Source organism: the organism of the source record quoted next, unplaced genomic scaffold, assembly GCF_019419815.1.
Source record: "Pyrus x bretschneideri cultivar Hongxiangsu unplaced genomic scaffold, Pyrus_bretschneideri_v1 Contig8, whole genome shotgun sequence".
In the NCBI taxonomy this organism is placed as follows: Eukaryota; Viridiplantae; Streptophyta; class Magnoliopsida; order Rosales; family Rosaceae; genus Pyrus; species Pyrus x bretschneideri.
Genome location: NW_025999820.1, coordinates 9,710,822 through 9,732,075, shown reverse-complemented (window position 1 = coordinate 9,732,075; position 21,254 = coordinate 9,710,822). Strand labels below are relative to the sequence as shown.

General features: G+C 35.1%; 2 protein-coding genes and 1 pseudogene across 3 annotated transcripts; all 3 read left to right on the top strand.

Moving 5' to 3' along the window:
* The first annotated feature begins 6,357 nt into the window (after positions 1–6,357).
* LOC103959138 lies at positions 6,358–8,369 on the top strand. Its single transcript, XM_048575297.1, has 4 exons — positions 6,358–6,414; positions 7,288–7,700; positions 7,787–7,903; positions 8,101–8,369. Exons 2-4 carry the CDS (start codon positions 7,323–7,325, stop codon positions 8,176–8,178), a joined length of 573 nt encoding a protein of 190 aa, XP_048431254.1. The 5' UTR covers positions 6,358–6,414; positions 7,288–7,322; the 3' UTR covers positions 8,179–8,369.
* A 274-nt stretch (positions 8,370–8,643) lies between these two features.
* On the top strand, positions 8,644–9,930 carry LOC103959139 (annotated as a pseudogene).
* A 3,569-nt stretch (positions 9,931–13,499) lies between these two features.
* LOC103959141 (diacylglycerol O-acyltransferase 2D-like) lies at positions 13,500–18,934 on the top strand. Of its 2 annotated transcripts, none has more exons than XM_048575363.1 (9): positions 13,500–13,955; positions 15,414–15,488; positions 15,621–15,706; positions 16,485–16,561; positions 16,670–16,825; positions 16,975–17,061; positions 17,387–17,484; positions 17,804–17,891; positions 18,713–18,934. In XM_048575363.1, exons 1-9 carry the CDS (start codon positions 13,777–13,779, stop codon positions 18,812–18,814), a joined length of 948 nt encoding a protein of 315 aa, XP_048431320.1. In that variant the 5' UTR covers positions 13,500–13,776; the 3' UTR covers positions 18,815–18,934. The 2 variants fall into 2 exon arrangements, with proteins under 2 accessions (XP_048431320.1, XP_009369767.2); XM_009371492.3 differs by having other exon boundaries at positions 16,455–16,561.
* Positions 18,935–21,254: the final 2,320 nt, after the last annotated feature.

Genomic DNA, 21,254 nt, shown 5'->3' with positions numbered 1-21,254 from the left:
TCTCATACCAAAAAGGAGTCCACAAAGCTTAACCATCATGCAGTGATTTAGTGGTTGAGGACGAACATTAAATTTGTATTTCACAAACCGTGTTAGGGTTAGATTCCTGGCATTAGTGAATCATACGACGATGGCATGAGAAAGCTGAAATACCTTTGTAAGTCTTACCGGCCCTAAAAAATGTAGACTGTAATAATAAGGCCACAAGCTGGTCCCTTTTTTTGAAAAAAAACGAAAAAAACGAAAAACACAACATAGGCGATTTCATCATCATTGTAACCAACTTCTTCATGGATTTCATGATTATATTATCTCTAAGATTTTAACACCCGTGACCCTTGAATTACTATATAAAATTATACAGAAATCATGAATTATTCAACCCAATTGGCAACTAGAACATGCTTGGCCAATATTATTTATTTATATCTTATCTCTACTAATTAATAAAACATTCATTGTCAACTAACACCTTATGAAATTACCAGTTTAACTCTTTAATTAAAACAGAACATGAATAAAAAATATGAGGCAAAAATGTAATTTCACACAACCAAATTTTGTTGTTTTTTTCTTTTTTCAAAACCTCACCTACATGTAATCCTAACATATCTCTAATTTAAAAAATAAAATAAAATAAAAACTTCTCACTCCCACATTCTTTATCACTCTCTTCCTCTCTCCTTCTATTTCAAAAACAAAAATAAAAAATTTTCTCACACACTTTGTGTGTGCCATATGCTAGTCTATTAATTAATAAAACATTCATTATCAACCAAAATCCTATAAAATTACCAGTTTAACCCCTAATTAAAACAGAACATGAATAAGAAATATGAGGTAGAAATGTAATTTCACAAAACTAAATTTTGTTTTTTTTTTTGTTTTTCAAAGCCTCACCTATATGTAATCTTAACATATCTCTAATTAAAATTAAAAATTAAAAATAAATAAATAAATAAAAACTTCTCACTCTCACATTCTATATCACTATCTTCCTCTCTCTCATTCTATTTCAAAAACAAAAATAAAAAATTTTCTCACACACTTTGTATGTGCCCAAATGCTATATAATTAAGTCAATGGGGTTTTGTTCATGATGTAAACTTGTCATGGCAGTTCTCAACTTGTTAATTAAAAAGCATTGGTGGAATATGTAGATTAACGTGCCTATGCTGCAATGTTGTGCTTCTGAAGCTTCTTTTCTGCTGAGAAAAAGGATTGGAATATATAAACTGCAGAATAAACCGAGCCAATTAGACACAGTACCTAAAAACGGGGGAATTATATAATTTATATCCCCAGATTATCAATTATTATTTTTTTATTTGAAAAATCTGGCAAACGAGTCATGGTTGTCGTGTTCTTCATTTTCATTTCATATTATCTTAACGGATAATGTCGTGTCAAACTCGTTATCTTAACGGGTTTTAACAAACGATCCAGTAACGATCCCACTCGTTAACCAATTGATTCGGAATATATTATTTTTATGTCTTTTCGTGTCGGGTTAACTACTCATGCAAGAAATTGTCATGCCTAATCTGTAGACCAGGCAAACAGGTCGTTTTTGTGTCGTACTCATTATCTTAACATATGACTCAATAACAACTTAACTTGTTAACGAATGACCCGATAACGACTCAAATCGACAACGACCCGATAAGATTACTCAGTGTTGTTAGACTGAAGAATACGTTAACAGTCTTATAATTATGTATGAAATTTCTTGCTTCATTAATTTAGGGTGCTTTAGATTTTAGCCCTTACAATTCATTATTTCTAAATAAAAACCCATCTATCTTTAAAGATCCAATTTAAGCCCAAATTTAAAATTTGCAAACATATAGGAACACTATTGACCTATTAATACAATTTATTTACATTCATGCCACTCATACTTTATGGTCTTTTGCAAATTCCTAAATTTATGCCAAATTAAAAGTAGTAGAAAAAGTGAAATAAAATGAAAAAAGTGTTTGCATTGACCGTATCTATGTCAAACTAGAAAAGTAGTTTTTTTTTTTTCGTGATATATTTTGTAGCAATTTTATCCATATTAATTGGTAGGTAAATTATTTGTTCCAATTGTTTAAAAAAAAAAATACTACACCTATATTATATATTTTGAATCAAATAACATTCCTCTAACTTGTAGGTAAATTATTTTCTATGTATTGTTATATATGTTAGACACGTTTTGTTGTTGTATAAACATGAGTGGAACATAATATTGTTGATTTTATACATCAAACTGCATTTCTTTTGTTATAGGTAAATTATTTTCCATGTACAAGTACTTATGTTAGGCAAGTTTTGTTGTTGGTACATACAATATTTTGTATCATTGTAAAGAAAGATATTACATTACACCCATGGTATAATTGTTGTAGGTAAATTATTGGAAATTAATTTGTAGTTAGGTAATGAACATTTTGCATCATTGGAAATGAACATTTCAAAGAGTAGGTAGGTAAATTAATTTGTTCTAATTATATAAAAAAAATTACACTACACCTAGTTATATTTAATTTTTCCAATTATTAAAAAAATTTATACTACACCCAACCAAATAACATTTCTCTAACTTGTAGGTAAATTATTTTTCATGTATTGTTAGATATGTTAGGCACGTTTTATTGTTGTATAAACATGGGTGTAACATAGTATTTTTAATACTATGCACGGAACTACATTTCTTCTTAATATAGGTAAATTATTTTCCATGTATTAGTAAATATGTTAGGCACGCTTTGTTGTTGGTAAAAACATTATTTTGCATCATTGTTAAAAAGAGATATTATATTACACCCATGGTATAATTGTTCGTAGGTAAATTAATGTGCATGTAGATAATGAAATACAATGTTCTAATATATTAATAAAAAAAAAGGATAAATTCAAAAGTATTCAAGAGTATGGTGAAAGAACTGAATCGAATAGTTTCATGAAAATTCAAAACCTTTCTAAAAAATTAAAATGCAATAAATTTTTAACATTAATTTCTTTTCTTTTTTTGGTTACAAAATCATTTACTATTTCCTTACAATTAATTGTCTACATCAAGTATGTAATAGGGGTATTTTAGGCATGTGAAAAATGTACAATGTGTGAATTAATATGAAGTTAATGAATTTGCTTATGTGGATCCTAGTCATTGGGTTTTCTTTGAGTAAAAAAGTTATGTAGGGTTTTCTATGAAGAAAATTGAGTTTGAAGGGCTAAAGTCATATTCTCACTAATTTATATGTGACTTTTCCATTAGGACAATCAGCAATCTGTAGAAGTAAATATTTTTTACTGGTTGAAAATGTTGATCAATTGGACGGTGGAGTCGCACGTAATAACAAAAACATGATAGGAATTATTCATTCCTCTGAGGGTCCAGATATCTCTTTCAGCTTCTTCAAATCTCATCTGCCAAGTAAACCAGTCAAGTACGGACCCAATGCCTAAGCTGTTGAGGATGATTTGCCTTCAAAGAAATATCTACCTATTCATTTCTTACTAAACTCAACTAGGGCTGCAACTGATTCATAAAATGAACTTGCATGTAACGAGGTGTAAATATGTTCGTCTCCATCTCTCATCTCTTGATAAAGTTATGTGAGAAGACAAATCGAGGGTTAGGACACGCGGCAAGCAAAGGCGGAGCTGGAAAATTTTGTGGGTGGGTTAGCTAAAAAAAAATACCCCAAAATCAAATGATATATATATATATTTTTTTTTGCTACATGCATATTGTATGCAAAAATTTAAGTTTAACTTCTGTATTTGAAGTCTTAAAATTTTCTTGGTATGAACTCAATTAAGCTTCGCATTTGCATACCGCAAAAATTACAATGAATCATCAAACTTACATATATTTAGATGCAAACACAAGAAGAAGATAGAAAACTTGACATCTCAATTACAAACACACAGCTAGTACAAAGCAAAACAATGAAAGTAGATGTAAAGGCAATATTAAAAATAAAAAAAAAATTGATTGAAACTTATATAAAGCTCGCTGAATCAAAGCAGAATAATCTTGAACAAAATGGTATCACAATTTCCATGATAATTTTTATATTTCTAATTGTGCTACATACTCGCTAGGCTAGTTTCATTAAAAAATAATTCTTCTTGCATATTTTTTTGTCTATTTTATTAGACTACGCATTAAAATATATATACAATTATACATATTGCCACAAACTTTCCCTGAGTTACAGCCCACCGTAGCCTTTGGTGTGGCTACGCCATTGGCGGCAGATAAGTTTCTATCATCAACCATGTTCACAAGTTTAGGCAATCAATCCAAATTGAAACGAATCATAATCGAGAGTTAAAATTGGAAACTTCACCTAACTAATTGCTCATGCAAAGTTAATCATGATGATTTGCAACGGTAAAAAAAATCCCACCACAAGCATGCCAATCGTGTAAAGCTAGCACTTTACTGTGAGTTTAGTAATGATAGTGATTAACATCATGAGTAATTATGACTATGATGAATAAATATTACATAATTATCAAATGATAACTTACCATATATGATTTCGTATCCACCATTATTGCTTATGATCTTTTCCAAGAAATTAAGACTTGGAAGGCATCGAATCTCAAAAGGTGGTAGACAAGGATAAGATGATTGTCAATTCACTAATACGGCAAGCAATTATGTTAAATCCTATTGCTTGTTGCTGTGCTACCCTTATTCCTTTTCTCTCAACTGAACAAACGATACGATGTTTACAAAGTTGGAGTGGTTCATTCATGCGAGATTTTTATATATTTCCATGTCAGGTTGCGAGTCAACAGAGTGTTCTCACATGTTAAGTGAGAAAAGAAAAAAAGTGATGTATCGCTGTTTTACACTAGAGTTTTTCTTGTTCATCAATAATAAACTAGCTGCATTTTTCTGGCATATTTTTTGGAGTACGAAAATCGTAATGTTATTCATATTATGTTTTTGTATCACATTTTCATACAATTTTAGATGACATTTGATGTGGACAGCCACATCACTTGAATTAACCAGATTTTTAAATTTAGTTCATTATTTAATAAATTAATAATTAAGAAAAACTAGTTAATTAAAATGAAGATTGTGGTATACGAGGAGGAGTCTTTCTTATTACTTTCCTTGGGTTTTGCAACATTTTCAAATGATATGAATGTCCACATCAGATGTCACCTAAGATGGTATAAAAATGTGGTATAAAAACATGATATAAATAACATTACTCATGCGGAAATATGGATCATAGTGATATCATAGCTTGACTTATACTAACAATTTCTTTTGATGAATTGGTGAATCATAGGATGGGAAATGGGATCCTCTGAATTCCTTCTTTCGGATCCTCCTACAGCACGTTTTTGTTAAGAATGAACCTCACATTGATGAGATGATGGACTTTGCATGTGTTTATAAGAGGTAGACTACTCCCCATATTGCAAATTGGTTTTATGGTGGAACCTTAATTTTCTTCATGGTATCAGAGCAAGTTGTCGTCCCACATGTGAAGCTCAACGGCCACACGTGCTCCATGTCACTCGAGTTGTGTTGTTCAATTCTTCTTATTCTTTCTTCTCTGCGGCGATGATGCCGTCGTGTTTTGCGACATCTGCGCCCCTCTCAACCCTCCCGTTGCCAACAACATAGCAGCTTTTTCTCATTCCGATGGCATCATGGTTATCTGGTCATTTTCCTAGCTATTCGACTTTCAATTGAACGAACATGATTAAAAGATATAAAAAAGATCCTATTACGTGAATCGTACAGATTTTGGTGTGAAATTCTATAATATCTATTTAGCTTTTGGGGGAATAAACTTTATTGATTGAAAATTACAAGTAATCCAATTAAAATTAAAATAAATAAAAAATTTGAAACATGACAGTGAAGAAGGCACGTGAACACGTACATAAAGCAAGTCCTTTTCTTTATCAAGGTGAGCGGCAAAAAAGACAAGGATTGTCTGGTCTTTCATTTTCTATGTATTTTTGTGCTTTTTTATTTATGTAGTCACGATTAAGTTACATCAATATTTTATATTATTATTTATTTTTATCTTATTATCTTTATAAAAAAAATATACAATATTAAATTGGCTTAACCGTGACCACACAAAACAGGAAAACACGAAAGGGCACCGGAAGTGGAATGTCTGACAATCTGTGTCTCAGCAAAAATTGCTAAGACATCCGTACGTGTTGATAATACATAGATAGTTGGCATCTGATGTTGAAAAAAATAGGGAAATAAAAAAAAAAATAAAAAAAACTAAGGAATGAAAGAGAGAGATAAAAAATAAAAAATAAAAAAAATAAAAAAAAAGAAGGAATGAAAGAGAGAGAGAGAGAGAGAGAGAGAGAGCAGAGCATCAACTGGTACAAATAAAACAAAAACAGAACACCAGCAAGAAGGTAAGCTCTCCCCTCCCTCACGTCTCATATTTTCCTCATAATTTTCTGTTATAATTTTGTTATCTGTTAAGTCGTCACTAATGAAAAACCAATTGGGTTTTCAGTTCACTGCAATTTGCATCTGCTCAAAAATTCAGCTCAGCTTAATTGTAAACATAATCCCTAAATTTTGATGTGCTAAAATTCACGTTTAATGCAGAAAAGTTCTTGTTTACATAAGTTGCATGAATTTCTGTTCAGATTTCAGTCACTTGGGAAGAAGCTTTCTATAGTACTGGACTAAAAGCTCTTATCTTTCCCTTTTTTAATTAAAAAAGATTAAAAATTCTCATTTTACTGTGTGCCTCTTGCACCAAGTTCGATCGCCTATGCTACATTAAAGTAGTTTAGAATATCGCATTGTTGAGCAGAAAGAACAATACAATTAATGTCTAGAAAACTATGAATTGGGTTATTTCTAATTTAGTGCTGGCCTCGCGATTCAATAGATAATTTGCTAATGAATGATTGAGATGTAGCTAAAAAGCTTCTCATTTGGTTCTAGATATTCTTCTAATTAATGACATTTTCATGAGAGTTATTTTGTCAAAGCTAGAAAGCCATACACAGAGACCACAGAAAGTCCGCGATTTCGGGTAATGAGGTTATCTAATTTTGATTGAATTTGTGGAGCTTATCCACAGAAGAATGCATTAGTTTGAGTTTGTTTAAGTCATTCACAAACTTGTGCTACTGAACTTGTGCAAATTATGTTGCCGCTATAAGTTATCGTGAATGCTGCACAAGAGGGTAGCAATCTTACTTTGTGGGAAAACACCTGTAAACTAGTGATGGAAAGCTGCTAATTTTTTTTATGGCTCTTCACATTTTCAGTAACAGAAAGAGAGAACAAGAAAGAGGAACAAACTATGGCTGCAACCGTGTTGTTTGCATGCCATTCCAATGTAATTGTAAACCACGGCTGTAGAAATGATTATCCGTCGTTACGCAAATCATTCTTGGGTGTTGGACACAGAGTCCTGGATCAAACCATAGCCAACAGAAATCAAAACCATAACAGCTTTCAAAAAAAGAAGTCATCTTATAGGTTTTCCGTTTCTGCTGTCACCAAAGGTTCTGCAAAATCAAGCAAGTCCGATGAGAAAATCCCCCCTTGGGCTAAACCAGATTCGGACGAGCCCCCTCCTTGGGCCCAGAATGAAGGCAAGAAAGATGATTCACAAAAGGGATTTGAGATTCCCTTTTTTGTTCATCTGTTTGCCTCAGCAATCACTGCAATCGCTGCAGTAAGTTCCCTCTTCCAGTCCCTTTGAAACCATGTATGCCACCCCTTGATCTGTTTTATAACTGGAAAAGTAATGTTGGACTGCAGATAGGTTCCGTTTTCGAGTATGTGAACGAGAGGCCAGTCTTCGGAATCTTGAGTTCAGACAGCATATTTTATGCTCCAGTGCTTGGATTTTTTGCATTTACTGGCATCCCCACTTCTGTAAGCTGTTCTACTTCTTTTATCTTTTTTATTTGATTTGATTTGTTCAATCTGTTTAACTACTGTGCTATGCCAAACCACTGAAAATACGCTTCAATGGGTCAATAACCTATGCGATGGTCCTATGGATGATCGTGTTTGTGGATGATATAAACTCAATCCCCTTCTTGCCTTCATAACGTGGATGTTGAATGCAGGCATTCCTGTGGTTTAAATCTGTTCAAACTGCTAACAAGGAAGCTGAGGAGCAAGACAAAAGGGATGGCTATCGATAGGGTAAAAACCAGCACCTTCAATGTTCTAACCACCACACAGACTTATCTCAACCGGCATATTTCATTCTTTTTCGTAATCCTATGTTATGGTCTTCGTTATTTGATTTTGTTTAGATAAGATACAAGTTAATTACAGTCCACACAAAGCTCCAAAGTCACTCGCAAAGGTAGATGATACCGATTATTCTCCAGTTGTTTTCTTGATTCTTTCCAGGAAAGTGGCATGATTGATGATTGTATATGTTGATCTTGTCTCATTAGATGTACCTGATGGTTCCTAGTCATACAGGACACTTGTGAAATAAACCATGCAGATCACACATCGCAGTCCTAGACATCTCATTTTACTAAATCGAACTCTTTGAATAGATAATAGTTTCAAATTCAGGATTTAACCAATTGCATCTTGTTTCTTCGGATTTAAGCATCGAATACCTTGGTGAGCTTCATACATTCAATCCGGAGAAACCAGCATAAGAAGTATAGTGTTTGCCTATGAAAATATCTGTTTCGATCTCATAGGAACACAATTCTCCAGTGAAACATATCATCTGTTGTAGTTACCTGCAAACAAATGAATCTCAAGTGTATAAATGCCTCTGCACATACGTAACATGAAAAGAACTATCGAAATTTTCGACAGAATGGAATTGTAACCTTACCCTTGCTTTGCAAAATGGCTGTTTCCACAACTCAAATCCGTGACCTTTTGGTCACAACTCTCTTTAAATATTAGCAGAAAGCATGAGATGCGACAAGTACATAGGTTTAAACGTTTGGCTTCTGTGTCTTCAACGGAACCACCTAGATTTTTTTTGGTTGGTTTTCGATCATCAAATGTGGGAGCATAGTCTGTCTTGTCTTTCGAATTATAACACCACGTTTTCCTCCGAGCTTGTGGAAAATTGAAGAAGCCACACTCCCCAAACCCAATTGCTGCGCTAAAAATTTTCCATCTCTTTCCCATGGATACTTCTCATCAAACACTTGAAACCCCGCTTGAACGCAAGCTTCCTGTAACTGACGATGAGAATTACACGAAGACCGAGCAAGCGCAGAGAGCTCAGTGGCTCAGAGCTGCTCTTCTGGGAGCAAGCGGCGGGTTGCTGTCAACCACGTCGCTGATGCTTGGTGTTGGGGCAGCTAAGGTAGATCGTTGGACGACGATCTTATCCGGCATAGCGGGAGCTGTTGCAGGAGCTTGTAGCATGGCTGTGGGGGAGTTTGTTTCAGTTTCAACACAGAGATATCGAAAAGACTTCTCTTTTAAGACAGAGCAGTTTAAAAACTGAGATGGGTAAGAAAGAAAGGAATGAAAAATCTAACTTAACCATTTCAATTGAACTGACTCCAAGAGTAATCCCATCTGGAAATTCACCATCCAAGCCGCCAGAGCAGCCGGAGAAAGCGAGGAAGATTACTGCCGTTGAGATCACACAAGTTAGTGAAGGGGAAGAGTCATTGCCGAGTCCACACAAGGCAGCATCTGCATCAGCCTTGGCATTTCTGTGCGGCTCACTTGTGCCTTTACTCTCAGCCGTGTTTATTCCTCAAAATACTATAAGAATCGCGGTGGTTGTGATGGTGGCTTCAATAGCTCTGGCTTTATTTGGCGGCGTGGGAGCTCGTATGGGTGGATCCCCGGCCATGCCATCTGCATTTAGGGTTTTAGTTGGAGGGTGGTTGCCGTGCCAGTCACTTATGGCTTGCTTCATGCCATATGAAAAAAAAAGTCCCAACGAAAAGGACTGATAATTTCTGTATCCAGAATTTACCATATGCAGAATTTACCACACAATATATATAGTTATGCATATATTTATTGTGCAAGTCGAGAAGATCTTTCGGCATCCCAGTCGTAGTTAAAATTTCTCTCGTGCTAGTCCGGGTTTTCATAGAATTCTCAAGGTTGAATTTAGACTTTTTTGTCTTGTTAAATAACAAATTACAAAGAATGATGAATGTAATCAAGTTTAGAGACGTGAGATTAAATTACATAAAAGAATAAATAAATTTCTTAAACAATTCCAAGTGGATATTGTTTAGAGCAATGTAATCTGGGAAACAATGAACCTAATTACGAGAAATCAGACTAGTTATAAGCTTAATTAGCTTAATATATGCATAAACTTGTCACGCAAGATGTAACAAGTTTGGATCCTTTGAAAAACTTACTCCAAGAAATTCGGGAAACGATTCCGATAAAATTGGAGCGACACAGATAAAATTAGCATGCCGTTTTGAAAAGAAATTCGGATACAACTAAGTAATGTCAAAGTTTGACCAAATGTTAGAGATGCAGTAGGGACTTGATAATTTGGTAAGGTACGGATAACATTTCTTGGAAAATGTTAGTACTTTTACAATTTAGCTGCAAAAATGCATGCTTGAAGCTGCTTTATATTTGTTTATCGTCAATGTAGTTACGCCAACGTCTTGATCATGGACAAAACGAAAAAGAGGAAATCAGTCTTCCAATGTCGATTCTCCAACAATTAGATCGCTTCGATCGTTTGGTAAAATGCCTCTTCATTTTGTTTTCCATTGATGATTTTATTTTATGAGTTGCATGTGGGTGCCTACTCCCGTACCTCGTATGAGGATCTCTTTGTGGGCCTAGCCTCATATGGATGTTTCGCCTGGAATGTCTTGAGTACTTGTCGGAGTGTGGACCTAACCTCGAATGCACACTGACTAGTAAACCGAGTCAGGAATGAACACTTATTTGCGCACTGAGGTGGGATAAAACGTTTTCCCAAGGGCCCAAACGAGAGCGCACACTACTCGAATGCACGGTTCGTGGCGGGTTGAACGGCTCTTTGATGGGACGTCACTGGAATAAGTCACGTTCTTTTGCCTTTGTCCTGCTTCGAGACATATTGTCTGAGGCACGTTACGTCTCGATGTGCTCAAGGAGCTGGTTCACCAAGGTGGTCTGTTGCGCGAGGGCGCTGGTCAAATTGGTGACCTGCTGGGCAGGTTGTGTTCCATTTGGATTAGAAGAGTCTGGATAGTAGGCGTCTCCATGTGTGATGGAAGTGTAGTGGATTGCAGGTACAAAGCTTGAGCCCAGAGTGGGCATTCTTGTAGAAAAGTGGGGTGAAAATAACCCTGGGTAGATTGCGGGATCGATGGCCAGAATCGAAATTGCCAGAAGTGGCCTCGAATTGGATTGGGCAACAAGCCAGGTCGTCAAAGCAAGCCAACCCGCCTGGGTGGTCAGAGCGTGCGTATGGACACTTTAGGGTGGCGCATGGGCTGGCTGACGCTAAGCTGCAGCTTACTCCCCCGAGCTTGGCTGACGTTGTGCAGCTAGGCTTGCTACTGGGGTGGGTTGGGCCTCCTGCCCAGGGTTTTGGGGATTGGGCTGCTGCAAGGGCAATGGCCTGGCAGCCTTGTCATGGCTGTTGGGTCGTAGCGACGGTAATGGCGTGGCTCCACGCTTGTGGGACTTCTCCCGCCGTTGCGTTGAGCCTTGAGGATCGTCATCTTGGGGCTATGTCCTCGTCTCCACTCTCCGGTCCAAATCCTTGTACGTACGGGGTTTCATTCGTCGTGGTGTCCGAATTTCCTACCATTGTATCCTTTCTCCAGGGAATGATCAAGAAACTTTTCTAGGAAAAATTAATGGATACAACGTGTGAGAAATTCAACATAACAGAAAATTCAAGAAACCAAATGCAAGAGGCTTCTTTGAGTATTTGAATCAACTCTTCATGAAAGCACCAATTTGTCTAAGCAAATTTTTGCCGTCTCTAGTTTTGATGAAAATGCACCTGCAAAACAATCAATACCTTTGATCAAGAACCTAAGCCTCCCATGGGGGGTTAGGCCAATGGATCTCCGATGCCTAAGTTAGTTTCTCTGAGAAAAGTAAAGTGTTTAGGGATTTTTAGGGTTGTAAAAGCTTACCAAAATTTGGCAGAATAGGGAGTATATATAGGGGAGTGGCTGGCTATGGTGTTAGGGTTTTACCTTACACATGGCGGCATCCTATTTGCCAAGGTTTTATGGAGCAATATTCTCAAGATATTAAATAAGAAATAATATCTTGAGATAATGAAGTAATTATCCCTAATTGATTTAAATATGGATTACTTACTTAAATGGAGTCAATCTTTAATTGAGAATGTATTAAAGATAGGATTTGGGTAATTAATCATTATCTTTAATGCTTTAACTTTTCCTTGCCAATGACATCTGAGTTGTGGGCAGTCGCATTCAGCTGCAGGGACCTTCAGGGGTGTGAACTACGCGTGAGAGTATCTGAAGAGCCTACCCATTTGATGAGTGCAATCTTGTCCTTCTTGAGCAAAAGTCCACGTGTCGTCTATAGAATTTTTGGAATTATTTTTAGCTCCACAAAGAGGATCAAAAATCCAAACCCAAGATTGGAAAAATCACAAAGTACCTCACCGTATCTAAGATTAGAATAATCAATTATTATGCAAACATTGAATTTGGTTTGATTAATGGTGGTGGGCGGTGATGGTTTGGGGTAATGAGGTTGGGGTTATGTAAGAGAGGGGGTAAGGTTGTGTGTCGGTGTGGCATATAAGGCTGAGAATGGGGAGAGATTTCTTCTTTTTTCTCTATTTTTTTTATAATAAAAAAATTAAACTGTCAAAGAAAGAAATGATAAAAGAATGGAATAACCTTTTTATCGCTATATTTGGATGAGATTATGGGAGAAATTTCGATTTGGACTATCATTGATAGCGAACTTCACCACAAGGTAAAAATTAATAGTTTCATCACATATTGATTTAAAAGTAGCGGCTCACCACATGACTATGAAAAAAATTTAGCCTATAATTAATGATACACAAAAGAAAAGAGAGAACATAAAAAAGGAAAAATTGACCTTTCCAGAATAGGACTTATTAGTCTCGTTGGGACCAGTTGTGAATGAGATTGGTCACATGTATGTTCGTCATGTTTAGTAGAAAGGCTAAATTGGACAAATTATCTTTGTGAACTATCGCATAATGGTTTAGTAATTGGAGACGAATTTCAGGTTTGTATTTTACACTGTATATCCTGAGTTCGATTACTGACATTGTTAAATTACAAGATAATTGTTAAAAGAATATTGAAATGCTTCTGTAAACTTTCTAGATCTCCAAAAAGATGACACTACCGTGGTGAACCACCAAGTGATCCCTTTAAAAAAAAATATTGTGGCGTTGTAAAATGTCAATGTTAGTTATGTAGTTAATAAACTCCCAATAATAACTTTGTGATTAAAGATAAAAATCCATTTCAGTCTAAATCCAACTTTTCATTCAAGTTCTCCGTAATTCAAACCGATAGGCGCACCACTTAACACCATTGATATTGCCAACGTCTTTCTTCATATGTTGCTAACATTGACATTTCACGGACGGTCCTTCAAAATTTAATATTGTACCGACAGGAAGTGATGTAATTGTGCGCACAACAGAGAGAGAAGGCAGCTGCGACGGTGATACCAATGCTACTCAACACTGACCACATCTTCTCCAACCCACCCAAGTTTCATTCTTTATTTACAAATTAATTTATTGGGTCGGATTAAATTGTTCCGAAGGACAAGAAGAAGAAGTTGCAGAAGCAGAAATGGTGGAGATGAAGGAGGAAGAGTCTCAGAAAATTGCAGTTTTCAAAGGCAGGGAAATATTCGGGTCCAATGCTCTGCACTCGTTTGTGGCTCTGGGTATTTGGCTGGGTACAATCCATTTCAACATGGCTCTGGTTCTTTTCACAATATTCTTCCTTCCATTTTCCAAGGCCCTTCTGTAAGTGTTCATCCTTCGTTACTTCACAAATCCTTTTTTTTCTTTCTAGTTTGTTTTTTGAGGTGCGTGTACTTATCACACATCTTAATAATTTCTGTCCGTTGATCTTCTCTAATTCATTTGATCCGACGGTTAAAAATTAAAAAGGTATGTGAGAAATAAAATGGGGTGTGTGGATATCACGTCTCTTGTTTTTGCAGTCTAAAGACTTTGGACGAGATATCTAGCTACCAATGTTATTTTGAATTAAAAATTAAAATTTGTTGTTGCTTTTTGAAGAGGATTAGTTAGACTCACAAAGACATTTCAGCCTTATCATGATCATTATCGTATAATTCACCAACGTTATGAATTGAACTCAGAACATATCGTATAAAATATGAGCCTAGAATTCATTCCACACCATTGAACCATCTTGTGCTCGTTAAACTATGTTGTTTATACAAATGAGAATTCAAATAAAATCTATAATTTATGAGATATATTAAAGGATAAATTATATTCTTTAATATTATATATATATATATATATATATAAAAGTGTTATTGACACTTTAAAATTCTTATTCTACACTGCTTATAGTATATATTTTTTTTTAATATAGAAAATTTGAAGTGTAAAATGAGATTTTTGAAGTACTAATAACAATTTCCTATATATATTAAACCAAAAATGAAGTATTTTTCAAAAGCACAAAAAAATAAAATAAAAAAGAAGAAGATATTAAGCTTAATTACATTTCTTCCATTAAATTTGACATGGATACATTGTCAAATCAATGTACCCATATAAGTTTAAAAAATGGGTTAGAAAAAAATTGCATGGATTTTATATAAAAAAAATGGGTACATTTATACTAAAATATGTTACATTTTACATATAATAAATTAGTATGTTTAAGAATGGGTACATTTAAGATTACAAAAAATTGAAAATTTATACGAATGGGTAAATAGATTTAAAAATTGAAAATCTTTTTATGAAAAACTAATGGGTACAAACTTAATCTTTTTTTTTTTTTTTTGAAAGGGATGTGATATCCACACACTCTATTTTACTTTTCATACACCTTTTTAATTTTCGGCTGTTAGGTTGGATGAATTGAAGAAGATCAACGGACATAAATTATCAAGGAGTGTGTGAGAAGTAAAATGGGGTGTGTGGATAGCACATCCCTTTTGAAAATGTTTTGAATTCAAAATCATTTAAAAGTTTAATAAGGGTGTGAGTATAAAAACCCTAAATCCATTACTAATTTTTATTTTAAAAAATTATGTAATTGACATTTAAATTCATTAATATATTAATGTTAGGGATTTCGATCAAAATCTAAAAACCGATAAGGTCTCATCAACATTAATAACGAGAGACTGGATATTAAAAAAAAAAAATAGTGATTGGATACTAATTTTTCCTCTAAGTTATTAATTTATTTGCTGAAATTTTTGAAATTTTCAGTGCATTTGCGTTGCTTGTATTGTTTGTGATCATCCCAATTGATGATAAGAGCAAAATAGGAAGATCACTTTCCAGGTAAAAGTTGTACCCTTTTTAGAGCTTATATTTCGGTTTATCGTATCGGATTAGTTAAGATAGGACGGTTGTGCACAAAGCGGAACTGACAAGTACACAAGTAATTTGTTTTGGTTTGAATTGGATTTTCAGGTACATATGTAAGCATGCCTGTGCTTATTTTCCCGTGACGCTGCACGCAGAGGATATCAATGCCTTTGATCCTAATCACTCTTATGGTATCTCCTATTTTCATCGTTGATACTAGCATATGTATATGTGCACACACAAAGTGTGTGAGAAAATTTTTTAATCTTGTTTTTGAAATAGAAGGAGAGAGGAAGAGACTGATAGAGAATGTGGGGGTGGGAAAAAAAAATTTTTAATTTTTTTTAATTAGATATATGTTATGATAGGTTTTGAAAAAAAAAAAAAACAGCAAAATTTGATTATGTGAAATTACATTTTTGCCCTATATTTCTTATTCATATTCTATTTTAATTAGAGAGTTAAACTAGTAATTTCATAGAGTTTTGGTTGATAATGAGTGTTATATTAATTAGTAGGGATATGAAAGTAAAACTGGTTACAAATTTTTAATCAGAAATATAACTGAATTACACTAAACGGATATAAACCACGGTTTAGTGTCCTTCCAGTTCGATTTTTGAGTAAAAGATTGTGAGTTTAAAATATATTTTCTTTCGGGTAACAGGTAAGGTCATATTACCCATTAATATTAACGGGTTGAATTCATGTCGGATCATTTTACTCGTTATTTTAACGAGAACTACACCACACGACCCGTTAATATATCGGGTATGACACGAAAATAATATAAACACGGAAAACACGACACGACATGACTGCTAGGTCTAATTGTGACTCGTCAAATTTGTGCATGTTTCCCCAATGTATTTTTATCCCATTAGAAGCTTTGATGAATTAATAATATGAGTGGCATTTGGCGCTCTGTGGTTCATGCGGTCTTTGGTTATGAACCACATTCGGTTTTAGCAATTGGTGTTGTCGCACTTGCTGACCTTACCGGGTTCTTGCCTCTCACCAAAATCAAGACCCTTGCGAGTAGCGCGGTAAAATTTCTTTGCTTCGTTGGCACAATCCTTTCTTCTTTTTATATCATGTCTCGGCCTTCTTTCTTACAAATTTTTAGCTATAATTTGTGCGGGAATTATGTTTAGGTGTTCTACACACCATTCATGAGACATATATGGACATGGTTGGGTTTTTCACCGGCCACAAGGAGTAATTTTATCTCCCACTTATCCGCCGGTTATAGTTGCATCATTGTGCCTGGTGGAGTGCGGGAGACATTTTACATGGAGCCTGGCACTGAGGTTTACATCTATAAAATCTTTCATGTGCTCTTGCTGTACCGTTTCATCAAGTCATCTGTTGCTATATGCACTAATCTGACAATCAGCTGGTGTCTGTTTTCTCAATTGTAATTCCGTTTCTAATTGCTAATCGGTTGCTTGCTTTGTAGGTAGCATACCTTAAGTCGAGAAGAGGATTTGTTCGCATAGCCATGGAGCTGGGCCATCCCGCGGTTCCAGTTTTCTGCTTTGGTCAGGTATCACCATTTTCTATCTAGTTTTTGCACCCATTAAGTCATCTACAAAGTTAGCCAGTTGCATAATATCTGTTTTGAGTCTGTTAATTACTGGCTTTTCTGGTCCAAACCTGTATTGATTTCAATAGTTTCTTGCTTTTAAGATTAGTTTGTTGCAATTTTTGTGTGGTTTCACGCATCCAATTACGGGATTATTAAAAGGGCCGTTACGTTCATTATATCTTTAGTTGTTGATTGTACTTTTCTTTTTCTCTCATGCATGTATATCATCTAGCAATGCAATGATAATTTCCATTTCTTTTCTTACGATCCGTCCATGTTGCAGTCAAATGTATACAAATGGTGGAGGCCAAGTGGGGATTTAGTTTGGAAGATTGCTAGAGCTCTCAAGTTCCCCCCAGTTTTCTTCTGGGGAATATTTGGGTATGCATTCTGAGTTATCGTACTCTTCATGAGTAGAACTTTTATCTTTACAATTAGCTTTGGAAAGTATGTCTGCAGAAACTGAAAGGAAAATCTATTCCGCTGAAAAACGTTCCCGTTAGATTGAGAAGAAATTATACTACTATTAAACCATTATTTACTTTTACTAACCAAACAAGGAATTTTTTTTTTAATTCAAATTTTGCGTTCGACCTACTCTGTTGACTCGTTATGTATATTTGTACATTGATGAGGATTGAAAATGAGCAGCACTACGGTTTCAACTGTTAATGGTTTATATCATGCTTCTCCGCTGCAGAACTCCTGTACCCTACAGTCATCCAATGCACGTGGTGGTCGGAAAACCAATCGATCTCAAGAAAACTCCGCAACCCACCATGGAAGAGGTATGAATTGCACCCGAACAACTGAGTATATCGGATGTGTTTAGTCCCCTGTGAACATTCAATCATGGAGAACCGGTGCTTGGACCGTATTCATATTACTTTATTGCACTCTTTCTGCTGCCCTGGACTTCATCTTCTATGCGCATCATTCTTGAATGAATGTTTTTAATACATAAACAACAACAACAAATCTTTATCCCACTAAGTGAAGTCGGGTATATGAATTTTAGAACGTCACCGCACTTGGTTTTGCACCATGTCTTCTGTTAGCTCCGAGTATTCCATATATTTTCTTAAAGTCTTTTTTCAAGTCTTTCTAGGTCCTCCTCCACCATTTTTGCCCTGGCCTCCATCTCATAGTCACATTTTCTAACCAGAGCATCTGTAGGTTTTCCGTTTCTGTGTCCAAACCATCTTAACCAATTTTCTCTCATATTATCTTTAATTGCGGCCACTTCTACGCTACCTCGGATATCCTCGTTGGTTTTGTTCGTGCAATTGAACCTCCATTCGATTCACATCTGGATTCACATCTCTTATCTTCTACAGAGCAGTAGCATGTGGTTTTACATATTTATAAAGCTTGTTTACTGGAGAGGTCTCTCCTAAGTAGAGAGCTATTAATGTTTTCAAAACCTACAAATATAGATTTAGTTTCATAGCGAAATACATGCAAGTGAAGTTTTAAATGTACCTGAAATAAAAAAGTTTTGTCTGGTGTTGACTGGGTGCTGCAGCTTCACGGAGTTATATATTTTCACAACTTTGTAGCTTAATATCGGTGCTGCTGGATTTCTGAGTTCATACTTTTTTCTTTCCAGGTGAACGAAGTGCACGGTCAGTTTGTTGCAGCACTGCAGGATCTTTTCGAAAGGCACAAGGCACGGGTTGGTCACGCCAACCTTCAGTTAAAAATTATTTGATCAGACACTATTTTTTTTGTTTTCCCTATTCATTTTCTGGGAAAGTTAGTGTTAACTTGTTGTATTAACTATGAAGTTAGATTGTGAAAATAATGGTTGAAGAGTCGCCTTTGGTATATAGGCTCGTTTGTAAGTACTTTTAAAAGACTAAAAACATTTTTTTTGTAAAAATATTTATAGAATCAATCCTTAATAAAATTCAAATGAATCCTAAAAAAGCGCTTGAATGTTTTTTTTCAGAAATCACTTCAAGTGCTTTTGAAATCCAATTTTTCTTCTTCTCTAAAAATGTTTTTAGTCATAATCATGTGTGTGAATAAAGCGCTCTCTAAATTTATTCATACGTTCTCAATAAAATTAGTGATTATACACAGTAATAAAGACTTTCATTTTTCAATTAATTGTTTCTCTCATTAGTCCCCACTTGATTGCCTACACAAAATTATTATGCGACTCTAAAATATGGAAAGAGATCATCTCTGGATCTCTTTCACTAAATCCACATAATCAATTAATTTAAATTCTTAAAATTTGATCTAACAGCTACAAACTGGAGGTCCCTTTAAAAGTTATAATAGCCGTTAGATCAAATTTCAAGAGCCTGAATTTAATGATTGTGTGGATTTGGTGGAAGAGATCCAGAGAGAATCTCTTCCCCATTTGTCAAATCGTATAACCAGTTCACTGGCTATAATATATTGGACAACAGTTTTATTTATCATATGTTCATGCATATAATATTTTGGTGCCACAAATTATATGTTGAGAATGAGTACCACATTGATGAGAGGATGAACTTTGCATAAGCTTATAGGTAAGCTAGGCTACTCTCTATATTGCCAATTGGTTTTATGATGCAACCTTAACTTTTTTCATAGTATCATAGCAGATTGTCAAATGTGTGAAACTAAACAGCCACACGCCTCCACGTCATCCCATTCTATTGTTCACGTGTTAAGCTTGAAAATTCACCACACGTGAGGAGGCATGTTGACAATGAGTCTCACATTGATGGGAGGAGCAACCTTGCATGAGCTTATAAGTAAGCTGGATTACTCTCCATATTGTCAATTGATTTTATAATAGAACTTCAATTAATTTTTGCTCTTCAATATCTTTCAAAACCGAAAGCAAACTAGCTCTATACAATTCACATTTCCGTCGTGCATGCTCAAGTTAAGCTCTAGTTTCTCCATTTTCTGGTCCTCGTCATCCTGCAAAGTCCAAATGGAACGCAAATTAACCATCGCCTACTCACCATCCGCAAAACTATACACCAGAAGTCAAATAATCGAAAAAAAATGAGAACAAACACATTTATCCCACATGCACCAATCTTCCATGTCTCCAGTACTCATGATCTCTTGCCAACTATCCCTCTGCACCTACTTCAAAAGACAACGAAGCCCTAATATTATCATTAAGGTATTCGAGCGTTTACAAGGAAACTGACAGTGGATAGAGTTTCGAACCCCCGTTCACGATCACCGAAGGTATTGTTTGATGGACTTCCAAGATGAAACCCTTCTTCTCTTCCAGCTGTATTAGCTATAGCCACCCTCTCGCCGTTCTGCATTCTATGAAGCTCTGCTTCAAAGTTGGAATGCTCACAAGGCACAGACCTTAGCTTGCCTGTCCTTCAAGTAATCCAAGATCAACTGAGTGTCGCCTCCAAGGGTCCCTTGCTTACAACTCCTCATGTAATTCCTGCTGTCACACTCCATGAAGCCAACATTCATAATTCCACCATATTACGTGACGAGGGCAGACATAATTCCTCTGCGGCCAATCCCAGCACCCTGCAAGGTATCAAATTATCTGCAGAACCCCAGACATGACGATGAGAGCGAAGGTGTCAAATTATTTTTAGGTTCCAAAGCACTTGAAGTGATTTCTGCAAGAATCATATGTTGTCTACTTCTTGCAAGAAGCATTTAAGTGTTTTTTTTTTTTTTTTATCAGAATTCAGTTGTATTTTTTTTTTAATAAGGATCAGTTTCAGAAGCACTTTTAATAAAAATGTTTTCTGTCATTAAAAAAAAAAAAAAACACTTCCAAACAAACCATTAATCGATAATTTTTATCGTTTGATGTTTGATCGTGTTAGTCAATTACTCCAAAATATTTGATATATAATTAATGATACAATATCGTTTGATGTCTGATCGTGTTAGTCAATTACTCCAAAATATTTGATATATAATTAATGATACAAACAAATAAAAAAATTTAATTGGAAAATTGATTCTGAAGGAACGTGAATACCATGTGAGCGGAGTGAGCGACTCGCAGTAGGGCACCGTCCAGTAATTATTTATTTGTTTATTAATTAAAAATCCACAAAAGAAAAAAGCGAAAAAAAGGGGAAAAAATAGTACTCACTAACCTCGCTGGGACAGTTGTGATTCTTATGAATGAGATCATTCCACCAAGCAAGTTT